Below are 24,074 nucleotides of genomic sequence, written 5' to 3'. Positions count from 1 at the left end.
GATTCACCAAAACTCAGATATGTAAGCCCAAACTCTAAAGAAGAAGAAGAAATTTCAGAAGAGCAGCATGATGGGATATGAGAGTCCTCCGGCGGCGCGTTGCCGCCATGTCACCTAGAGAGAAACATTTAGTGCTTCTTTCTGCTTTAGGCTTAGTAACTCTCGCTTTTTATTATATTCCGACTTTTCTTTACGCGACTTTAATTCTTGCAGGTTGTTGTTTTGCTTGTTACTATCACAGCGGAGAACCTCTTCCCGCCAGGTTAGGCCCGAATCCGCGGGGTGGGCTTAACGTCCCAGGCGTGCTCAGGCGCTGGTTGTGGGGCTGGGGGGCTACCGGCGAGTCGGTGGTCGCACGGGGAAAAACGAGGAGCAGCAGAAACAGAGCCGAGCTCCGAGAGACAGAGGGACACTTTAGACAAAGACCAAGTGAAACCGGGATTTATCGAAGGGAAGCTTTGACGAGCGATTCGTTTCTTTTCAGCCCCCGGGATTTTCTAATGGGGAGTTACATCGGAAAACCCGAAAGTCCGTCAGCGAACTCTGGGAGGCCGAGAGTCGGAAGAAACCCCCGAGAGCAACTGCGAGAAAAACTGTGTAGACCCAACAATGCCGTCTATACACCAAACAGGAGGCTTTCATTCACTGGGTACGTTCACAAGGTTAAATCGCGCTGTTTGAACGTCTACAACTGCGGTCTGTGAGAGGCGGCTGAGTTGTTGTCATTCAAAAGATTCAAGCGTCTTGGCGGGTTTTAATCATTGTTGACCTTTGAGCCATCAGACGAATCTTAAACGGCAGAAACGCAAGAATTGCTCTTATTGATAAACCTCAGTAGAACTGAACAGGAGAAGGGAAATAAAGTGTCATAGGTCTACATCTACAATATAACAGTGAAGTTGTCAACTATTCATCGGGAATGTATGTTTTATGATTTGTCTGTACTCAGTTGTAGAAATGAAAGCCCGCATGCTTTAAAGCTGCAGTCTGCAGGATTTGTTGTTGTCATACGTAAAGTCCTAATTTTTGGCATTTTGAGTTTACATGATCTATCAGAACGCTTGAAGTTGAAAACGGTGACCTCCGTAGTCGCAAAATGCAAGAAATGCTTATTTTTTAACCGAAAAATAAAAAGTTATTCAACTTCCTGTCCCGCCCCATCAAAACACATGAGAACTCGTGCACGTCTAAGTGCACGCCAGATGCGCGTACACGATCCTCATTCATCAACTCACCTGTCATTTGCGATCATGGAAGACACAGTAAGTAGACTAGCCCGTAATAAAGTTCAATAGTCTAGATAAATAAGCGTGGGGACGAGCCTACCTTGTATCGCGCGTGCACAATCGGTGATTGACAGGCAGCAGAGCCCAGCTCGTAACCTGATTGGTTACCTTTTACCGGTCCGGTCTGCAATTTTGTGAACAAACCTGCTGGCTTTGGAGGGACCTAGCGGGACATATAGGGGACCTAGAGAACTCATTTTTGGGGGTCCTAGCAGCGAAGCTGCAGGAACCCATTGGAATAGTAGCTTTTCCTATTATTATTGTTCAGTTTCTGCTGCAATTGAAGTCCATGGCAGCCCCATGAACGTAATGCGAGAAAGTTGTGAAATTTGGCACACGTAATTAGCCAAGTGCCAATCACAAACTCAAGAATTTTCATGGCCCAAGAGTCTACTCTCTAGCGCCACCAACACGTCAAAGTTCAAAGTGCATTCAGCCTAATAACTTTTGACTACTTGGTCCAAATTTCACAAATGAGGCATCCTTGGAATCCTTGGATCATGACAAGTCCATTTGCGTATGCCTAGATTTTCCGCCATTTTGAATTTAATCAAAAAGCTTAAAAAAGCATTTCAGGTCACAGAGATTGTCCAATTTTCACGAAACTTGGCACATAGACTCTTAAGACCAAGCCGCACAAAAGTTATCGTGTGGAATTTTTAATTAGGCTTCCGTTTTCCAATAAAAGCCAATCAAACTCGAGGTTGACGCCGCCAAACCGGAAGTGAGGCCATATCTTGGCAACCATTTGATGTTATGACGTCAAACTTCTGACAAAGACTCAAGACCAAGGCCGTAAGAGGCCCAAGAAGTTTGGTGACGTTTGGCCAATAGATGGCGCTATATGTAGCAAAAATGCATTTTTGCTCATATCTTTGGACCCCTTGATCCAAATTTCACAAATGAGGTACCGATGGAATCCCTGGATAAAGACGAGGTCAACGCACGTCATGGCATCATCAGCGCCATCTTGGATTTTCCGCCATTTTGAATTTAATCGAAAACCTTCAAAAAGTATTTCAGGCCACTGAGATTGTCCAATCTCCACGGGACTTGGCACATAGAATCTTCAGACCAAGCCGCACATAAGCTATCATGTTGATTTTTTTTTATTTCACTTCCGTTTAACCGTGGCAGCCAATCAAACTCTACGCCGACGCGCAAACGGGACATTTGGCCGCATCTCTGCGATGCATTGATGTATCGATGCCAAACTTGGCGCATGGACTCACAACGCCTTCCTGAGCGGCCCAAGCCTTCCCTATTGTGCCATTCTGCTAGGACCCCCACATCGCTGCTTGCAGCTATATTTTTTATTGTATTGGGGTATTTAATGTACTACTTTCAGAATCCCCGGACAGTTCCAGGCATTATGCTTGAAAAAGAGTTGCAGACTGCAGCTTTAACTTGAGCTAGACTGAAAAAACTTTGGGCCATCCCTGATCCTCGTGTTTACTTAGTCACACATGCTTAGTCTGCTGTTTAGAAATAACAGACATATGAACAAAAAATCAGGAAATGTAATCATGTTATCTATTTTCAATGGTCCACTACTCCAGGAAAAGTCCAAGAATAGTTTCTTTGTATATTCTTTCTTTGTATAGTTTGTGTGAGTAATCAGTTAGTTTATTTGTGTGAGATGGTGAAAGGCAGCTGGACGAGCTCACACTAAAATGCACACATGACATCTTAGATGATTCTTTTTGGGACCTGATGAGCAAAAACACACGGCATCATTGGCTTTGGTCTCATTTAAAAACATTTTTTCATTTAACTAACAGCACATTTCAGCTTCAGAGCGTCTCATCTGATGTCTGAATGATGGTGTTGTCAGCCTAACTGCTTTTTATGAAGAGAGCAAAGTGGAACGGTGCAAAGTGTGCCTCCTTGAAGATGACCGGCATCTGTGGGGTCACAAAAACATCACAGCAATAATGGTTGCTGCATTAAAAAAAAATGAAGGACAGAGGTCTCAAATGAGGCTCCAAGAAAAGGAGGATGTGGTATGTTACGCGTATTGTATAATAACTAGATGCGCATGTTCTTACTCTTGCATCACATTGCTTGGTTCCCTGCAGGGAGTCACTGGGCACAGTGGGCCGGTTCCACATCACCCCACAGCGCCATTACCCACTGCAGCAGCCGGGCGTCTCGTCAGTGGGAGTCCTACCTCCTGTCAGGTGGGACGGCTTCAGAAAGAAGAACATCCTGAGCCCTCGTAACTCCCCGGCTGCCCTCAGCCCGGTCACAGTGAAGATCGCCAGGCCCGACCACAGCAGCCCCAGGTCTCTGCAGATACCGTGCTTCACATTACTCTGTCCTATTTGCAAATGATTTTCAACCAGTTCAACAGTTTTGGCTTTGGAAATTGTGTATATTTGATATCATGTGGTCTTTGATTAAGCCAGTAATGCAGCATTTATCAACGCAATGTTAATACAGCTCTTGAGATGCCACAAGTAGTTCTTTACGGATCTACATTGCATTAAGAAGTGTTTCTAATACTGCGTTCACAGCTTGCAGGCATTGTGATTTGAACTCTTGTGATTTTGCTTTTTTGTTCATAGTATGGATCATCTGAGTTGTGCAGGGCTCATTAGGGTCCCCGAAGACCCCTGCTCCAGAGAGAGCGTCCTCAAGGTGTTGAAGGAAAGCCGCAAGAGAGAAGTGGAGGATGAGGACAGAAGCTTCACAACCGAGCAGAAAAGCAAAAGAAGGTACCAGACTGAAATGCTCTGAACGTCGGCACATGAAAGCTTTTATCATGTCAACTCGAATTTTGTTGCAGATAGAACTTCTAACTCTCATACCACATACCCTTTTTCTTGCGCAATTAAAAAATAATTCTAATGATTGTCAATAATTTATTGAGTTGAATTCTCAAGGAGGCACCCTTTACCACCCTTTTCTCGAGGTGGACATAAACACAGAGTATGAAGACTGTACTGAAGCTCAAATATAGTTTTCAAATAACATCACTGTAAGAAATGGTCAAGAACAAAATTGATAATATGTGCTTTGAAATCCATCTTCGTTTCCTAGGCGTAATGACAGCGGTGGAAGTGCACACTCTGCTTTTGAGCCTCTTCTGCCCAATGGAACACTGTTACAGCTGGTCCCTAAGTGAGTGGTTAGTGGATCAGATGAAGACCGTAGTGCTGGACGAAGTGATGTGCTGCTGTTTAGGTGGAGGCTGAAATGTTTTCCCCTCTGTTCCCCAGACCAGGAAGTTTGAAAAGAGGCATGACCTCGGTGGCAGAGGAGCACATCATGAAGAGGTCCCGTACCTCCTCCATCAGCTCTGGCACTGTGGTCCACTCCCCCAGAGGAACCCCCGGCACCCGGAGAAATGCCATCCAAAGCTCATACAGCTCTTCAATGGGCCTCAGCCAAGTATGTTATCTACTGTATTAATGCTGCACGTCTGCAGAGATGAACTGGAGTTGTGACGCTTTTATATCCACCTTTAAATTTACAGTGGAAGAAACCATCAGCACCCAGCTCTCCTCTGTCCAGTCCTGGATCGTCTCGCTCTCAGACTCCAGAGGGAGCCTCCAAAAGACTCAGGTCTGTCTCTGTTAGCTAAAAGTCATCAACAAAAATCCAGAATTAGACTTTATAACTTGGGATTTTATCAACAGAGAGGATGATGCACAGTCTCCCAGCTCGGCATCCTCAGTGAGGTCGGATCAGACGGCGTCTGACAAGGCTCCTGTTAAATGTAAGTCCCATTTTCACAGGATCTCTGTATAGCTAATATCAAGCTTCTCTGTTCTCGTCATATAGTCTGTATTTGTGTAGAGACTGTATCTGTCCAGCACATGGATCAATGCACCTTTAACATGACTGCAGATAGGGCTGTCGCGGTAACCGCAAAAATGAAATATCGCGATATGAAGAAGCCCACCGCACGTCACCTGATCTCACCACAACACACGTTGAGAAGGAGACAATGGCAGTTGCACTGGTATCAAAACTAAATGTTACTTCGCCCCTTTGTTAGCAATTCGGCTTTCAGCCAAATGAAAAGGGGGAACCAGCTAATTTAAATGAGGCAATCTCAAATCTGCGGCAAAACGGTTCAAGTAAAACGAGTTTAAGGGCTCATCTAGCAAGCTACCATCCAGCTATTGAGGCGCGGTTGCCGCGGCCTCCTGCCACACAGTCGCGGAGCACCTCATGTCGAGGCTTGCCGACAACTTGGAGTCGACGAAGCCTTTGCTCGAGTCGCCAAGTACAGCAGAGACGGTGACGAACATAAAGGCCTAACAGGCGCCGTTACACGGTGGCTGGTTGACCTGCCAATGTCACGGACAAGCACGTTGGCAACCGTTCCGAAGAGAGCCGACCTACCTGCAGGAGGAGCCCATCGACCCTAATGAAAACCTCCTGGCATGGTGGTGCAACAACCAGGAGAGATTTCCTCTTGCTCTCCACAGTCGCACGCAAGTACACGTGCGCAACCATCGGAGAGGGTTTTCATAAGTGTGTTGTTATTCATGTACAGCACTTTGTTTCTGCCACGGCTGATTTTAAAGGACTTTATAAATAAAGTTGAGTTGAGTTGAAACATTGCAATGAGTTTAGTAATTTGGTAATTAACAAACGAATTTGCTAGATAGATGGAGTAAAAAAAAAAGATAGTGCAATAATATCGCATACCGCAATATTGAGCTGCCCTGACTCACCGCAGGGGGAATTCCTCAACTGCGACAGCCCTAACTGCAGATCTGTTTCACTAACCTTACTTTAAAAAGGACAGATCTGACATGGCTTTAGATTAAATGTCCATTATATGTTGATGTTGCAGCAAAACTGACTCCAGTCCCCAAGGTCCCAGTCACTATGTCAACAGACTCTACTGGCAGTGGTGGGAAGAGAAAACGGAAGATCCAGCTGGTGTCCAGCCACCGGGATGATCACATCTCTCTGGTTTGTGCAACCATCTCAGACTTGACTAGAAACCCTTGTTAGTGTACTTTGCACTTTGCAGTGATGTAGATTTCTCTGTTTTACCGCTGGTGCTTGTGAACTTTCAGCCCCCACCTCCTGAACTGGGATACACGGTCACTGCGAAAGATCTCGATGAAGAGAAAAAGGCTGGCATCAGTAAGATCCAGAAAGTCCTGGAGACACCTGGTGAGTAAAATCAGCCACAGTTTGCTTTGCACTTTAATGAGACACTGTTGACCTCCACTTATACAAACAGTTAAATTTTAGTTCTCGTTTTAACCTCTTACTAATTTTTCAAACAAATTTAGCTCCAGAACCAGAGAAGTCTGTCTCTCCTCCAGCCTCCACCTCCACTCAGCCTGCCTTGTCTACCAACTCTACCAGCACCACCACCCTGAGCAGCCTTCTGGCAGCTCCCCTGCCCACAACATCCAGCTCTGCCATCCCAGTGATTAACCTTGATCCCAGCCCAGGCAGCAGTGTCAGTATAGCACCTGCAGCCTCTAACCCGCTGCTGGAGGCTCTGAAGATGAAGACTAGTGCCTCTGCTGGCTCCACATCTGCTGCCAGTACAACCACAGGTATGCTTACTGAACTGAGGGTGTTCGTAAAGGTTTTCCACATATAGCGACAATAAAGGAATCTTTATCAATATTGTATACTTGTTCTGTAAAACTGAAGTTAGATTTCACAAAGCTTAAATCTACATTTTCCCATATATATCATGCTTTTCTGATCTAATTTTCGCTCTGTATCTCACTGTGTCTGTAGTGTCTGTATCTACCACACCTGTACAAGGCAGCAGCTTAAACCTGAAGCTATCGACTACAGCCCAACTCCCCCCTGCCTCCCAATCTCAGGCCTCCTCTGCTGTTGTAGGGCAACCCTCTGCCTTCACTCAGGTGCTGGGTCAGGTCTCCAAGGCTCCCACCAGCACCCCTGCAGCACCTGTAATGGGACCAACCCTGTTTGGTCTGTCCACCCCGATCAGTACCCCTTCTGCTTCTTCCACCTCTACCCCAGCCACTGTTTCTGCTGCCCCTGCGAGCGGCTCTCAGTCAGTCAGCAACACTAACCCGCGGCTGGTTGCAGGGTTCAAGCCCATCTTTCCTGCTACAACCACCACGTCCTCAGCTACACCATCTTCACAAAGCGGACCTCCTGTCCAAAATTTCAAGCCCATCTTTGGAGATGCTCCAGCTGCTGCAGCCTTTGCGCAGCCCCCTTCCATCACCACCACCTCCGCAGCCGCTACACTTCCAGCGAGTACTACATCCTCATTATTTGGCGCATCAACGAGCAGTACCACAGTTGCCCCAAATGCTTTTTCTGGCTTTAACAACAACATCCCTGCCAGCACAACCTCCACAGGCTCTATCACCACAGCAAAATCACTCTTTGGAAACTGGCCCACCCCATCCACAACAAGTAGCAGCTCTGCTTCAGTGCAGCCTCCTAATACAGGCAGCACGTTTCCATTTGGGGCTGCAGCCACCACCACTGCAGCAGCACCAGCTGGTGCCCCTGCTGCTGCCCCAGCCGCTGCTGCTACCACCACCACCACCAGCAGCCAAGGCACCTTCGCATTTGGTGTCACACAGCCAAACCCTCAGGCTGCCAACCAGAAGGTATTTAGCTTTGGCCAGACAGCACCCAGCCAGAACACAACCACTGCTTCATTTGGAGGCTTCGCTATGGCCAACACAGCTTCCACTGCTGCTGCCGCCACCAGCACCACCACCCAGTCCACTTTCAGCTTTGGAAAGCCGGCGTTTGAAGCGCCAGCGACGCAGGCAACCTTCGGCTCTTCAGCAGCACAGGCAAAGCCGTTCACCTTTGGAGGCAGTGGTGCACCATCTGCGCCTGCCTCTAACCCCGCCTCTGCCCCTTTCACTTTTGGGGCTGCAGCTGTTACAACAGCAACCACTTTTGGAACTCCAGCTAAACCAGCTTTTGGATCCAGCTCCACTGGTTTTGCTTTTGGTGCCGCCCCAGCTCCTTCAGCTGCACCCTCAGCTGCACCCAGCTTTGGTGCAGTAACCCAGACTCAGAGCTCCTCCTCAGCCACGTTTGCATTTGGCGGTTCTGCTCCGCAGCCGGCTCCCTCCGGTCCTGCTCAGCCTGCACCCGCCGGTTTTAACTTTGGTGCCAGTATGCCATGCCCACAGTTTGGAACTCCTGTTTCCAATAATCCTGCAACACAGATGGGAAGCTTCAACTTTGGGGCTACTGCTACAGACAAACCAGCTTTTGGTGAGCAATAAAGAAAGCTTGTGTTTTATTTGTGTTTCAAACCTAAAAAGGAAAGTTCTGAATCTGACGTCAACACACTTTTGTCTTTAATAATTATTCAAAATTGGGTGTGACATTTGTAGACAGGCAGTATCCAAACTGTGTGTTTGATCATTAGGTCAGAATCATTCTGTTTACAGGCTGTTGCAGCTGTGCGCTCTGTTAAGCCTGGTTTATAGTCGGTAACGCAAGACGCAAGCCGCAACGCAAGCCCTTGCGCGGTTGCAAGCCCCCCCTTTGCGTGCTTGCGTGTGTCACCTCAATTTTCTAAACTTCACGCAAGACGCAAGCGCAAGCCACTGGCTGTGGTCGAAACCGCCTACTACTTGATCGATCTGACAGTATGCAGAGCGTTTACACACAGTGCACTTCACTCCTGCCCGAGCCGAAATCAGCCGGCCTGAAAAGCTGATTTCCCTTAAGCTATAAACTCTGTAAATATATAACTTTAGTAACATTTGAAACATTTTCATGCGAGAAAGTAGTCGTTTAGACCCCCAAAGTGTTGAAAATCTGACAAAATACCGGCTATTTACAAGAAGAAGAAGAAGAAGAAGCATGAATCTATGGAAGAGAGACTTGCCAAAGAGGTCCTGGCGGTGAATTTCCTTTTATCATAGTAGGCTTGTCATTGAAAAAACCCGCTGCTCCACCTACTGTCCTGGCGGTGAATCGCCACGCAGCACACGCAACCGCCGACAAAGCAAAATGAAGTATAAACGTCTCGAGTCATTAACATACGCGCAAGACGCAAGCGCAAGGGCAGTTAAAAGAAGTATAACTCAGCCTTTATACCGTTCAGTCAATATCCTTTTCTATTTAACTTCTGTATGAAACTGGCAGACTGGCACTTTTATTGGAAAAAGTTAACGGAAATAATTAAAAATGTTACAGTTTAAGAGCAGCCTACATGTGTATTTGTTGAATTAAGCGGATGGTCTTTTGATCTAATTAATTTGTGTGCTGTTTCCTCTGCAGGGACATCCACTCCATCGTTTGGTCAGAGTGCTGCTCCAGGTCCAATTCCCTTTGGAAGTCCTGGAACTCCGGTCCAAGGCTTCAGCGCTGTTCCATTTGGTGAGTCAATATTAGTCAGTCTTTGACCAACAGTTCCCAGAACTTAGCCCGGGGCTTTTGCTTCTCGTGATCCTGCTGGCTGGTCACAGAGCAGCCTACAAAGCAGTCCCAACCAGGAAGTGCTCTTCAGCTGTATTAATGCAAAATCTGTTAATGTTGCACAGTTCTCTTTATTAACTCCGCCAACACATCTCACAGTGCACCCGCGTCTTCTCAGCCGATTGAAGTTAGCTTACCAACAGTAATGACTATACCTGCAGTACAGCATAAATTCAAAATATTTTAAGAGCTGTGTAGATATGAACGGTGAGATAATTGAGAAAGAAGAGTGGAAATGTTCAGTACAAGCCCCAGAGCAGTCTCAAAAGTACCACCTCCCCACCAGGGCTGTTTTTTGGGAGTGAAATATGTCCCATGGAAGTCCAGTGTTTCCCGCAGTGCATTATTGTCAAGATTAAAAAAAAAAAAAAATTATTTTTTTTTTAAACCGAAGTAATAATGCTTTGCCAGGCTCAGACATTAAGGTGCTGTTTACACATACCCGGGTATTTTGAGAAACGCATATTTTCTAACCTTCGTTTGAAAAAAAAAACTAGGTGCACACAGCCCCGTTTTTAAAAAAAAAACACGTCTACATTGATCCGCATAAATACGCTATCAAGAGCTGTTAAATTACACCAAGCCTGACCGTGGCAGTGTTACAACAATGAGAATTCCACACAAGCCAATCAGAAGCCTAATAGAGAACCGCTGACAGGAAGAACTTCCGGATCCTTTTCAAGAAGAAAATATGGCGCCAGGCTCATGTGTGTGGACTGATAGCGAGACTGAGCTACTTTTACACGTTGCGCTGGACTATAAAACTGCTAAAGCCGTGAAAAATGTCTTTGTTGTTCAATACATTGTATGACTGTAATTTTCAAAATCACACAAGCGAGTATAGCTCTCAACAACAGAAATGCTGCTAGTACCTCCATGCTTGCCAGATAAACAATGGACGGAGAGAATGGCATTATCACGCTAGCATCCTGCCAACATGGCGGATAGGGGCGGGGCTCTAGCCTAGCAAGCCAGACCCGTACAGCAAAAAGCTGGATAGCAGTGTGGGCGGGATAAACGGCTGTCTGTCAAGTTCAACGCCACGCAATAGGATGGCGCAACAACCAATCAGAGCGATGAAGAAGTTTTAAGTAGTCAACGCGACGGAATGTACATTGTGGTCAGTAGTCTATGGCCTGAAAAGCTGATTTCTCTTAAGCTCTAAACTATGTAAACTTTAGCAACATTTGAAACATTTTCAGGCGAGAAAAGTAGTCGTTTAGATCCCCAAGGTGTTGAAAATCTGACAAAATACCGGCTGTTTACAATTTTGTTCCCACGAATTCGGCGCTGCTAAAGCTAGCCGCAGTGAGCAACGCACTTCCGGTTTTGCCGTTTTGACTACTCTCGTCCTGTTAACGGAATTTGACCGTTCAAATGCCTTACCAGAGAGTTTTGTCACCGCTGAGACGAAGATCGGCCCGCTGTCTTTGGTACATCATGCTCGCAATTGACTGGGGATTGCTCTCAGATGTAAGTTTACTTCGTTTCCCTATAAATCTAAAGAGAGCTAGCTAATGGAACTTTTTTTTTTTTTTTTAAACCTCTCTCTGGAACTACACACTGAAACGTCGCACCTCTGTCGTCACTAGGTAGCCTGGCCTCCGACCCCGCTCCTCACGATTTGATTGGCTCGATTAAAGGAGAATTCCGGCATTTTTACAAACATATCCTATCTGTTGGAGACCAAGGAAAGTTGGCCAAAGGGAAAAACGCGAGAAATTTTCATGCCCGCTGTGCAAAGTTTTCCGATTGCGCTGATTTCCATGAAAGCGGGCTCTATCGGGCAATCTTTTAACCTTTCGTGAGGCTCTTAACATGTATCAAAATACTTTTTACCGAATTGGCCGTGGTGTCAGTAGCAATACAATTCAACCCAGGGGCTAACCATACCATTAGCTAGCACAGACATGATACATTTTGAGATTTTAAAAACAGCGCACCTTACCTCTCTCAGCTTCCGTGTTCCACAGGCGTTCCACAGGCGTGCGCACAAATCAAATAGAGCCCGCTTTCATGGAAATCAGCGCAATCGGAAAACTTTGCACAGCGGGCATGAAAATTTCTCGCGTTTTTCCCTTTGGCCAACTTTCCTTGGTCTCCAACAGATAGGATATGTTTGTAAAAATGCCGGAATTCTCCTTTAAGTTTTGATTTGGAACCTCGCAAAACGACCACAAGTGACTAGACTAGCCCCGGAGTAAATTCCATTTGCGGCCCCTAGGGGCGTCTAGATTTCTAGGCTAGCGGGGCTCTGTACTATGACGACAACTCCTCATTCCATTCCCAAAACTCCGTTTGTGTCTCTTTCAACCAGTTTACACACAAACGCTAAACGGAGTTTTTAAAAAATCTCCACTTTTGCCGGAGGAAAAAACTCCGTTTGTGTATAAACGAAAGGCACAAACGAAGGGAAAGGTCTTCGTTTATCAAAATACCCAGGTATGTGTAAACAGCACCTAAAGCTGCCGTCGGCAGGTTTTCAAAATTGCGAGTCTAAAGTCGGAAAATTCGAACTGATACAACTTTCAGGTCCCTCCCCCAACCTCTAACAAGCTCCGAATCGCCCCCCAAACCCCTCCCCCTCTGTGGACGAGGTTGTGCACATGAGTTCACACCAGTGTTGAGCGCACACAAGCTGGGGCAGATTCACGCTCAGCAGCGTGTGCACAAGCTGTGATTGACAGGTAGGATTCCTCCACCCTAACTTGATTGGTTAAAAACAGCCGGGAGCGCTCGGTTTTTGCAAGCATGATTACAGGCTTCAGAGGGAGCTACAGAATTCGTTATTTTTCCTAAACAGCCTATTTAATATTCTACTTCCAGAATCCCATGACAGTTCAAGCTAATATGACTAAAAAAAAGTTGCCGACCGCAGCTTTAAAAGACAGCATTGATTTGAATTGATTGAACATTGAATTGCGACACCTACTGTTTGTTAATGTAAATAGTTAATAATGTAAATAAAAAAGTGTTACAGCTCTTAAACAGCTTTGTTATTGCTCTAACAGCCCCCGTCCCAATCCTAAGTATCCCCCCCCCCGGCCGACGACTCATCACCTTGACTAAGCAATTTCCTGCGGGAAACACTGAAGTCTCCTCAGCAACTCGATCCTGTGATGAAATGGAGTGGGTTGATGACAGGACCTGCTAAAGAACTGGTTATTGGAAAAGGTTCCTGGAGTTTAAATATAGCTAACGGTGGTGATGATGACAGGGTTATCCTGAACAATCACAATAGCTGAAAGTTGATTAACAGATGAAGAGCTGCAGAGCCTCTCGTGTCTTTCTTTTTTTTTTTTTTTCATTTCTTTTTATGCCTGTCTTTTTTTTTTTTTTTTATTTTTTTTTTTACCCGTTTCTTTGTTTCTGTACTCGCATCCCTCCTTGGAATGTCTGAATGAGTAGGATGTGTGCAGATAGCTGAAAAACTTTGCTGCTACTATGGATCTGTAATTCTGATTGGGCCAACAAATTATAGGTACTTTATTGATGTACAATTCTGTTTAAATATCGGGTGAAAGATTTTACACAGCTAATTGCCTCTGGCCAACATTTTATTCAGTTGTAAAGTGGGGTGTATCAAACTAAAGTGGCACTGTATGAGCAAAATTGACATGTGGACATGAATCTGCAAAGAAAGAAGGCTGCGTTGTACTTCAAATGGAATGGCATTAAATGTGACATTCTACAAAGTTAAACACGCCTCACCTGGAGCTCCACCTGCTGTGGAATGTGAGTTAAATGATGCTGACTGTTTCTGTGGTCCCTGGGTCAGCTCGGGTGTAATTCTAGCAAAACTCCTCACAAAATAGACACTGGCGTAGCTTACAGGTTCGCCATTCCGTGTGATCATCGCCACAGTGCTCTGCAGACATGTTGGCCCAAATTTGATCAATTTTTAGTCTTTCATAACATTTACATGGATATCTGAGCCATAACTAAATGAGATGAGGAAGCAAAGGTTGTAGTAGTACTTAACACATGTTGTATTATATTTACAGGGTCTCCTGCAACTCCCTCCTTCTCTATTGGAGCTGGATCGAAACCGTCTGGAGCCCGCCAGAGGCTACAGGCACGGAGGCAACACAACAGGAAGAAGTAACCTGCTGCATGTGCCCAACGCCACCTTCAGAGGACTCCCTGCAAACACTGCTCCCTTTTAAGTCCGACATCTCGCAATCAGGCCTCCACCATGCCCTCTGATTCCCTCCCATCTGCCATTGGGTCGTGCTCGCCCCGAGCATTGTGCTTGCAGATGAGTTAGAAAGAGCACAACCGCTTGCTGAGATCATGCTGCCTGGAAGACTACGTGCAGGATGTAGCAGCGGAGAGAAAGAACCCATAACAATGTACTATACTTGAAGAGGAAGAAAAGACATTTGAATAGTTTGATTCTGAACAAAAGCATATCCAAAGTTTTTTTTCCTTTTACAGTATGTGGACTCCGATTGGTTTGTCCTAAAGAGAAAGCCGAGTCGGGCAGAGACACAGAGCCTCGGCTCAGACATTTATTTTTTTACGGGATGCGTTCACTGGTTTGTATGTTGATGAATGTTTGAGTACATTCTCTGAGTCTGAATGGAGGGAATGCACAGCTGATTCAGATAAGGTACACCACGCCGGAGTGGAAATGTAAAGTTCTGAGATGTTTGCATTTAAATTATTTTTTTAATTGGCTCTCTGACCCTGGAAATGACTGATGTGTTTCTGCACCTGAAGGGCGACCTTGTAAATGTCTTAATGTAGTTTGTGCAGAGGTTTGTGTTTTTGTTTCATATTGTTTGTCATTGCAAGCATTCCCAGAGTCCTCCTGTGGATGGCCTTTTTTTTAGATGGTGATTGCCAACACTGATGTAAGTTGCGGGTTTGTTTGTGATTCGGATGACTACTTTAGACTTGTGCTGACAAACCAAAGCCAACTGTTCAACTTAATGCCTGTGATAAGAATATGTGATCTTTTATTTCATCTTAAAATCCTGAGACGTGTGTGTTTGTGCCAGACTACCTCTCTTTTTCTCCCAGGCACTGAAGCTTTTGGCAGTTTATTAAAAAGTAACAGATCTTAAACAATAGGTTATATTTGACCTTTAACTACTGTTGATGCAAATGTATGGTAATGAATATTGAGTTTTTAAATATCTGCACAACAGCACATTACCCCCTGCTTCAGAAAAATCAGTTACAGTAGATTACACCGCACGAACCGAACAGCAGGTTGATTTAAGTTGCTGTCTGGTCACTTGAAACCCTTTTCTTCTTTGTGACGACTGAAAAGTTCAGTGATGCAGGGAGTTTCGTTTTAATGTCTTACATGCACCATCATTTGAGGTGATGAAACTTTCGTTAAGCAAACATGACAGTAAAATAGTTGTCAGCTGTTTAAGTAAAAATGAATTGTTCTTAGTAATCCTTGTCGAAAATGAGCAGCATCGGTTTTGAATTAATGAAACCTAAATTTTAGATGTGGATGTTACAAATAGACATTAAACTCCTCATGGTCTTGTTCTGCTTTTCTGCCCTGACATCATGTCACCAGATCCACTGAAGTTTAGTTTAACTGTGTCCAACTCCTCATTATATATTGATGTTACCGGTATACTCTTTTTTTGTAGTTGTAGTTTCCATAAAAGTTTGAATGCTGTGTAAAATGTAAATAAAAACAGGTTTAAATTATTTGCAAATCCTTCAAAATTCTATATTTATTTGAAAATGGTACTGAGGCAGTACATTGGATAGAGAAACTGACATTTTCATTTTTATGTATTATGTGAGTGTGTGTGTGTGTAATCATTCCAAGGAAAAAAAAAACGTCTGCTTTCCAATCCGTTAGAGCCGTTAGGTGGCGCTGAAGACTGGTAGTGTATGCTGCGTTCACTGACTATCGGCGGAATGAGCGAAATGTGGTGTTCGTGTATTAGCTACGCATTCAAAGCAAATGAGTTACTCAAACTTGTTATATTTTCCACAATACCTCTTTGTAGTCATGCATGTATATGAGGGACGGATCGAAGAGATCTAAAAATAAAAAAATTGCTGAAATATCCATCCAAACATTACCACTGAATTTAAATTGTATATAACTGTCATCATTGGCGCGCATGCAACCATTCTTCCGAGTTTTTATATTTGTTTCAGAAGATTCGTAGTCAGAGGAGGTTTTTTATATTTTTTTCAGAAGCTTCGTAGTTGGAGGAAGTTTTTTTTTCACTTGCATTGTCCTAATTGCGGTTTAAACCAGGTGTTTAGAACGCGGCACCATAGGAAGACTTTTTGGGCGCATGCGCAGTGCCCTTTCAATGAGGGCTAGCTATTAGCGTTGTAAAAATACGTGGCAGAAAGCTTTCAACATGGAGGTAGCTGCTCTTGTTGCCTTGACTTTATTATTGGGTGCACTGGTTGTTCTGGTCGCATTGGCGGTGGGCAAGCGGAAAGAAGAAATAAGAGAGGAAACAGAGCAGGCAGCGGAGTGTGCAGGTAAGAACCAGCTAGTGTAATTGTAGCTAGCTACTGAGGCGGTGATCGTCGACAGGCGGCGACTCACCAACGCAGTCACAACGTCAGCGGTCCCTTGCACGAACTCAGTCATTCATTCAATCTTTCATTTGGTGTGTACAATAGAGGCATCGTGTCAGCCATATTCATTGCTAACCATAAAAAAAACTGACAGAAGAAAGCAGAAAGTAAAGTAACTTTTGAGTGACTGTCACATGTCACTGTCCAATCGGTAAATGTTATGTTGAAGGACCAATGGGATAGCGGCTTTCTGTGGAGTAACTGGTTCTCTCTTCATTGATGACAAAGTTTAAACGGATATTAGTGACACGCAACGTGAGATCACTGCAATGCTTGCATCATACAGGTTAGAAACCAAGTCAGTTTTGCAGATGCATCATGAATAAATTATTCTCTAAATTTCCAGTGGTATTAGTTTTCTCCCCAGATCTGACTGAAGTAAATAACTTTATTAATCCCCTAAAAAGGTACACGTATAATACTGTTTTAAGCAGAGGTGTGTGCACAGTTACTGAAGACTTATATCCTGTTGCATGGCCCAGAAAATGTTTCAGAATGGCAGAGTCACAGGAAAGGAATTGGACTTCTGTATCTTGTGACAGAATCATGATCAGTATTCACATCTACCCATTCTATCACAGGAATGGTGGGTTATTGAAATTAGATCTGCCTTTTTCTTTGACTGACCTGAGAGTGAAAAGCAGCTCCACTTATCCGCTCCTTACAGGGACCTTTTAGTTTGACACTGTAATCGTGGGTTGGATCTGTTGTCCGTGATGTGGAGCTGCAACCTGGAAATGTGTGTCACTGCTGAATCCATCGGCCACTGCGTCCCCTCTCTGTCAGAGCTCTTCTGCGATAATGATAAACGCCTCATCCGAGGAGTTTTAGCGGCCTTCGGCACTCATAAAATTGATCCTCAGTACTTCTCTTTGTCTTTCAGCCGAAGCCAGTGTTGTGAAGGGCCCTGCCTCTAAGAAGCCGAAGCAGGACAAGCAGCGCAACCGTAAGGACAAACCTGCACAGCACAGCTTCAGCCATCCACTGCTGGCAGCCTCACTGAAGGTGAGCTGGAAACACTGTCACTCAAAAACACAGAGATTGAAAGAGCTTGTTGTTTATGCACATCTTTGTTCACCATCTCTGTTTAGTCTATGCCCACTGATATAAAGCCTTTTACAATCTTTTAGTTTTGTCTTCACTGCTACAACTAATAACAATACTAATAATAATCCATCTCTGTCGATACTTTGTGCATTTTTCTCCGTGTTTTTTCTGAGCATGTGTTTATATGTGCTCTCATGCTTTTCAGGGCCACAGTGGGAACGTGACGTGTTTTGATTTCAGCAGCAACGGGAAGTACCTGGCATCCTGCGCTGACGACCGCACCGTCCGGATTTGGAGCACCAAAGACTTCCTGGAGCGGGAACATAAATGTCTGAGAGCTAATGTGGAGCTGGATCACGCCACGCTGGTCCGCTTCAGCCCAGACTCCAGGTGTGTCCCTCTTACCGACATAAAGCAGTCCCTGTCTGTGTCGGAAGTCACCGCATCCATCGACACAACCAGTGTGACATACATCTCTGCTGTATGTACTGTAACATAAACCCTTAAACTAGACCCCTCAGATTAAGTCCAAAATGTTTGACTTGAAAATTTGCTTGTTACGTTACTTAAGTTTAGTCAGCTGTCAGACTATTTCAGTTGATTAATCGGAGAGTTGTTGCTGCACTCGCAGGCCAACCAAGGATTAGAAGTCTGCACTGAAGTATATTAGGTCAGTTTATGATCAGAGGGTGATATAAATTACTTAACAATTTAAAGAACCAGGTGCACACAGCCACACCTGTAACATAAGGCTACTGCACAGTTCCATCATAATCCCACCCTGCCTTCACTGACTCGCTGCATTTCACCTGCAGGGCTTTTATCACCTGGCTGGCCAATGGAGATACTATTCGAATATTCAAAATGATCAAGAAGGATGACGGCACCTTTAACTTTAAAGCTGCCTCGGAGGATTTCCCACCGAAACACAAGGCCGCTATACTCAACATCGGCATCGCAGAGACGGGTACAGACCACGTGAATATCTTAAAGTTACACATTAACCTGCAGTTCTTGTTGTTGTTAGTGTTGTGTTTTTGATTCAGTGATGCACAGTAATTTGTTTTTCAGAAATGGGTGAACCCAATCTTCAGAATGAACCGTGCCCATAGCTAAAATTTACTGAGTGTTTAGTGTATGATAGATCATTTTGTGATATAACTGATAAGGATTTGGTACAAGTTTGCACTTTCTCCTTCGACTGATTCCCAGCTGACACATCGATTTGACACCAGTTACTATTTATTTTATTCCACATAGTTGCAGTAATAATGTTGGAACTCGTGAATAAAGCTAAGATCAATGTTTAACAACCATAAGTTGTTGTTTTTTTTCTTTTGTTTGCATCCGTTAAAACCTCAACGTCAGATTTTATTCACATGAGCAGAAAGGCCTTCAAATCTGTCAAATCATTGTGTGATGAAATGTCTTTGGAATTCTTTAGATACTGGAAAGATAACTAAAGGTAACTTCTATTTTGTCATCAGTTTTAGACTTAATTTTGTTTCTTCTCTGCAGGAAAGTTTATAATGAGTGCCTCCACAGACACCAACATCCTCATTTGGGACCTGAAGGGAGAGCTGCTGGCCTCCATCAACACTAATCAAATGACCAATTCTTATGCTGCAATCTCCCCCTGTGGAAGGTCAGTCCTACTAATTTGAAGGTTTTTATAGTCATGTTCCAGCCCTCATTTCTTTATATTCTTGTAATCTTTTAAAGTGGTTTTCATCAGCAGTTTTCCAGGTTGGCTGCTTTTTCACCCATTTTCAGTCCAGTCCTTGTACCTGACTGTTTTCAGAGGAATATTTTTTTAACAACCTATGAATCATTCGAGCATTAAAAAAGATACATAACTCAAGGGATGAACCAGTGTTGTTTCTATTAATAACAGAAAACTTAAGAACCAACATTAAAGGGGCACTAGGTAGCATTTTCACCTAAAATTATAGCCTTCAGGAGTTTAACAAAGGTTAAACAAGTCAATAGTAAGCGAATGAAGCCTGTCTCGCTCCCAACAGGGGTCTGTATGCTGAAAATCCCATATGTAACTTCGGCAGGAGCGACCCGCTTCTGAAGTGTCGTGATGCGCGAGAAGAGTCGTTTGTGTTTACGGCACTTAGCTAGGTACTGTATGCTAGCTGTAGTTGTAGCTATGTGTTCGCTTGCGTTGAAGAGCCAACACCAAGCGTTTCATATTCTGCCTTTCACAGACTGAATATGAAACGTTCGATGTTGGCACTTCCCATCTTTGTGAAATTTCTCCAAGCGTGATCTTGTTCATCTACCATAGTGATCTGCGTTTTAGATCGCAAAGAGACAGGTGATGATGGTGCTCTAATTCCTCCTGAGTTTGAGACGTAGCCTAGCTTCAGAAATACACGGACTGACCTGATTAGAATAAGAATAGCGTTTTGATCCGAACAAGAATTGTTATCTACAAATGAAAATTGATTAATTTGTGATTGTAATCGGAATAGTGTAGAGCTAGTCTGCGTTTATTGCGGCGTGTATGTTGGTAGTGCCTGCGCGCATCTGTCTAAGATGTAACTTTTGTAAGTGTCTGCTAATACAAAGGAATCACTCCACGAATACACCATGATGAGGGAAGAATCCCATTCAAGATCAGCAACAGTCCATCCATACATCCATCCATTCATACATCCATACATCCATTATCTGCCGCTTGTCCGGGGGTCGGGTCGCGGGGGCAGCAGCCTGAGCAGAGAAACCCAGACGTCCCTGTCCCCGCGGCCACTTCCTCCAGCAACAGTACTATAGCATATTATCTTGAGTTCTCTCTTCAGAAAATCTCTGATTATAGTATCTTACGTGGGCAGTCTACACTTGTGAATCAGATGACCTAACTGCACTGACTAAATAACACAATGGCAGCATTCGCCACGATGGTTAGTGGGTGTGTACAGGTGGGCATTTTTACGACAGTGTAGAATTTCAGTTTGACCAATAGAGATCGCTATACTGCCGCTAAACTACCTTGTATCCCTTTAAATTGGATCTTTAGGCGCTTTTTGCTAGCAGCCTAAATGTATAATTTGATCCTATTTAGTTGGTTTCACAGAAAATACAAAAGATAACACAGTGTGACAGACAGAAAACAGGATTTCTGCAGCAACAAGGTGATTCCCAAAGAGCTGTTAGCTGAAAACTTGGCATATCTCAGCATGGTGTGCAGTGTGTCCTTAAAACATTTGAGGAAACTGGACAAGTGGAGGACAGAAGAAGAAGTGTCAGGCCTAAAGAACTATCTACAGCAGATGAACAGGATCTGAAAGTCAAGAAATAGGGAAAAAAATCTAGCAAGGACCTGACACAGGATCTGAGAGATGCATCTGGACCTTCAGCTGATCCGTCTGCTGTTGGCCCAAGCCTCATCAGAAATGGGCTCCATGGAAGGGTGGCTGTCAAGAAGCCGTTCTTAAGGAAGGGAAACAGGGAGAAAAGGCTGAGCTGTGCCAAAGGACACAAGAAGTGGGCTGAAAATCAGTGGCAGCAGGTCTGATGGAGGGATGAATCCTCCCCAGAGCCCGGAGCTCAACATTACTGAAGCAGTGTGGGATCATGTTGGCAGAGAACGGAACAAAAGGCAGCCCACATCCATTGATTATGTACTATATATATATTTCTATTCTGTTTTCTTGTAAATATGTTTTTTTCAGCTTTGGAATAAGATTTGGTTTAATGTGACTTATTTATTTATTTATTTATTCGACCAAAAAATAAATATGACAGCAAAATAACGCTCCATGACATAGTAGTAGACATGTAGTTGTAGACTCAGTACTTTGTGATACTGTTGGCCAGCTGTAAAGGCAGCCAAGTTTTTACAACCGCTGCATGTCTGAGGCCCTTCTCATGTCTCATATGTGTCCTGCGTGTCTCTGCTCTCAGGTTTGTAGCTTCCTGTGGCTTCACTCCCGATGTGAAGGTGTGGGAGGTTTGCTTTGGGAAAGGAGGAGAGTTCAAAGAGGTGGCACGAGCGTTTGACTTGAAGGGCCACTCTGCAGGAGTTCACGCGTTTGCCTTTTCCAATGATTCTCACAGGTAATTTCCGCTTTCTGCTGACAGTACAGAGCTGAAGAGATGACTCTCGTTGCTTTGAGTTTAAAGGAAGGCTTGTGTAAGTTTGTAAACAAGACTGACCCAACCGACAACTGTAAATTATGTGATGTGTCCAGTGGTTACCAAGCAACCTCACATTAAAGAGAACTCCAGAAAGTTAATGCTCCAGCCCAGCACATAACCCTCTCCTGAACCAGATATCCTCTATTTTATACCTTTAGTTCATTAATTTAGCACGAGAATAATAAGTGATGTCTTTCTCTCTTATTGATCAGAATGGTCACTGTCTCCAAAGACGGGACATGGAAGCTGTGGAACACAGATGTGGAGTATAAAAAGCAGCAGGATCCCTACCTCCTGAAGACGGTTCCCTGTGCCTCATCAGAGGGCAGCCGGGTGGCCTTATCTCCGGACGGGCGGGTGGTGGCCATCAGCGACGGCTGTAATGTGGCCATGTACGACGCGGCCAGCGGAAAGCTGGAGGAGGACCTGCGTGGCGTCCACAGCGAGGAGATCAACGAGCTTAGATTTGATGTTAACGGCCGCTTCTTGGCGTGCAGCGGCGACAAGGCAATCCGAGTGTTTCACAACGCGCCGGGCTACCGGGCGGCCATCAGAGACATGCAGGACATGCTGAAAAAGGCCCAGAACGAGGCCATGAAGCAGAGACTGCAGCAGCAGATCAGAGAGGCTCAGAGCGCCCTGGACACTGTGCTCGCCGCTCCCGTTGACTGAATGAACCCACACACTGTGATTGTGACGGTGTCTGATACAGACTGCTCATCTTCTCTTTCAGTGTCAGCCGTCCTTCTGCCTCAAAATCATCCGGCCGGGGAATTTTGAAATTTGCATGCAGTTTTAATAAAGAATATCTTTTTATGGAAACATTAAATGCATTGTGTCCATTGCTGTCTTATGCGTCTTATTTGTTTAAAAATTCTGTTGAAAGTGGCTCACATTACTACAATGAACACTTAAACCCAGCATTTCTTCACAGGAGAAGTGCACAGATGTAAATAATAAAGAAGGTGGCTAAATTCTATTTAGCTGCTTCATTTTAAAGTCATGGTTCTGTACAGTATGCACTGACAGGCTGTCAAGCATTCTCAGCGGACCATGAGTATCTGCTGCGGTTTCCATAGAAACAAGTCTTCGTGGTCAAATACCAGGCTGATTAACACTGACACTGTGACTCCAGTGTGGACATGGTCATGTTTCAAGATATAGTAAAAAAAACAACTCAGTGCCACACATGCTGGGAGAAAAAAAAAAGGCCAGAAACCCCTGTTAGCTGCTCTTCTGGTGTCATAAGCTATATCTTATTCTCTTAATCAAAATTCTCCAAGAATTGTAGCTGCAGAGTTCAGAGTATCCTTCAGTCCTGGAAAGGTCGCACAGTAATTAACAATATCTGGAATATTCTGACCTAAAATTGTTCAGAACAGAAGCAGAATCTCATCCTTACCAGATCTTAGAATTAGCTCAAATAAAACTTCAAACGAACAACATGTGACATATTTCGCCATTTCAATATTTACTTAACAAAAACTAAGCCAAAATTCAGAGGCAGCGTGTGAAAAACTAGGTCCAGCCCATGATTCGTTCCTTTGTAAAACCACCTTTAGCAACAATAACCGAAAGTAAAAGTTTTCTGTATGACGTTATCAGTCTCTCGTATTGTTGTGGAGGAATTTCAGCCCACTCTTCTTTACGACTTTGCTTCAGTTCATTGAGGTTTTCAGCATTTGTACAGCTCTCCTAAGGTCCCACCACAGCACATTAATCAGGTTGAGGTCTGAACTTTGACTGGACCAATGCAACACATTGATTTTTTTCTCTTTCTATCATCCTGCTGTAGATCTGCTGCTGTGTTTGGGATCTTTGTCCTGCTGATGAGCCACTTTCAGCCCAGCTTTAGCTGTCAGACAGACGGCCTCACATCTGACTCTAGAACACTTTGGTATCCAGAGGAGTTCATGGTGGACTCAATGACTGCAAGGTGCCCAGGTCCTGTGGCTGCAGAACCAGCCCAGATCATCAGCCCTCCACCACCGTGCTTGACAGCTGGTGTGAGGTGTTTGTGCTGACATGCTGTGTTTGGTTTCCTCCAAACGTGCTGCTGTGCATTATGAGCAAAAATCTCCACTCTGGTCTCATCTGTCCAAAGGACATTGTTCCAGAAGTCTTGTGGTTTGTTCAGATGTAACTTTACAAACCTAAGCTGTGCTGCCATGTTCTTTTTAGAGAGAAGAGGCTTTCTCCTGCAGCCCTTCCAAACAAGCCACACTTGTTCCGTCTTTTTCTAATTTTACTGTCATGAACTTTAACCTTTAACGTGCTAACTGAGGCCTGCAGAGTCTGAGATGTAGCACTCTGACCTTGGGTGAACTTGTACAGGTCCACTCCTGGGAAGTCTGATTTGAATGTTTTCATCCTGTGAACCCTTTTCAGTGTAAAAACTTCAGCTTTTATCGACTTGTTCACACTTGCTGATGAATAATTTATCTTTCTTTTTTATGAATAACGACAATGAAACGTGTCATGTGTTGTTCTCATTCTGAAGCTGTATTTACCTCATTATAAGACTTGGTAGGGACCAGTTGATTTTCTATAACGTCGTAAATTGTCAAATCTTAGATTTTTCAAAAACGGATCTCATTT

The 24,074-nt window shown here is 44.3% G+C and overlaps 2 protein-coding genes across 2 annotated transcripts; both read left to right on the top strand.

Annotated features, from left to right (window-relative positions):
* The first annotated feature begins 57 nt into the window (after positions 1 to 57).
* Positions 58 to 15,383, top strand: pom121 (POM121 transmembrane nucleoporin). Its single transcript, XM_075486974.1, has 13 exons — positions 58 to 649; positions 3,365 to 3,571; positions 3,854 to 4,003; positions 4,329 to 4,409; positions 4,508 to 4,679; positions 4,765 to 4,853; positions 4,928 to 5,007; positions 6,097 to 6,218; positions 6,326 to 6,425; positions 6,548 to 6,820; positions 7,011 to 8,492; positions 9,510 to 9,608; positions 13,712 to 15,383. Exons 1-13 carry the CDS (start codon positions 78 to 80, stop codon positions 13,810 to 13,812), a joined length of 3,528 nt encoding a protein of 1,175 aa, XP_075343089.1. The 5' UTR covers positions 58 to 77; the 3' UTR covers positions 13,813 to 15,383.
* Positions 15,384 to 15,989: 606 nt separating this feature from the next.
* Positions 15,990 to 22,311, top strand: tbl2 (transducin beta like 2). The gene is made up of 7 exons (XM_075486973.1): positions 15,990 to 16,184; positions 17,167 to 17,288; positions 17,536 to 17,720; positions 18,146 to 18,297; positions 18,849 to 18,975; positions 21,243 to 21,395; positions 21,689 to 22,311. The coding sequence occupies exons 1-7, from the start codon at positions 16,058 to 16,060 to the stop codon at positions 22,146 to 22,148; spliced, it is 1,326 nt and encodes a 441-aa protein (XP_075343088.1). The 5' UTR covers positions 15,990 to 16,057; the 3' UTR covers positions 22,149 to 22,311.
* Positions 22,312 to 24,074: the final 1,763 nt, after the last annotated feature.

The sequence above is a fragment of the Odontesthes bonariensis genome, chromosome 16, assembly GCF_027942865.1.
Source record: "Odontesthes bonariensis isolate fOdoBon6 chromosome 16, fOdoBon6.hap1, whole genome shotgun sequence".
Lineage (NCBI taxonomy): Eukaryota > Metazoa > Chordata > Actinopteri > Atheriniformes > Atherinopsidae > Odontesthes > Odontesthes bonariensis.
This window is presented reverse-complemented; position numbering and strand designations above follow the sequence as displayed.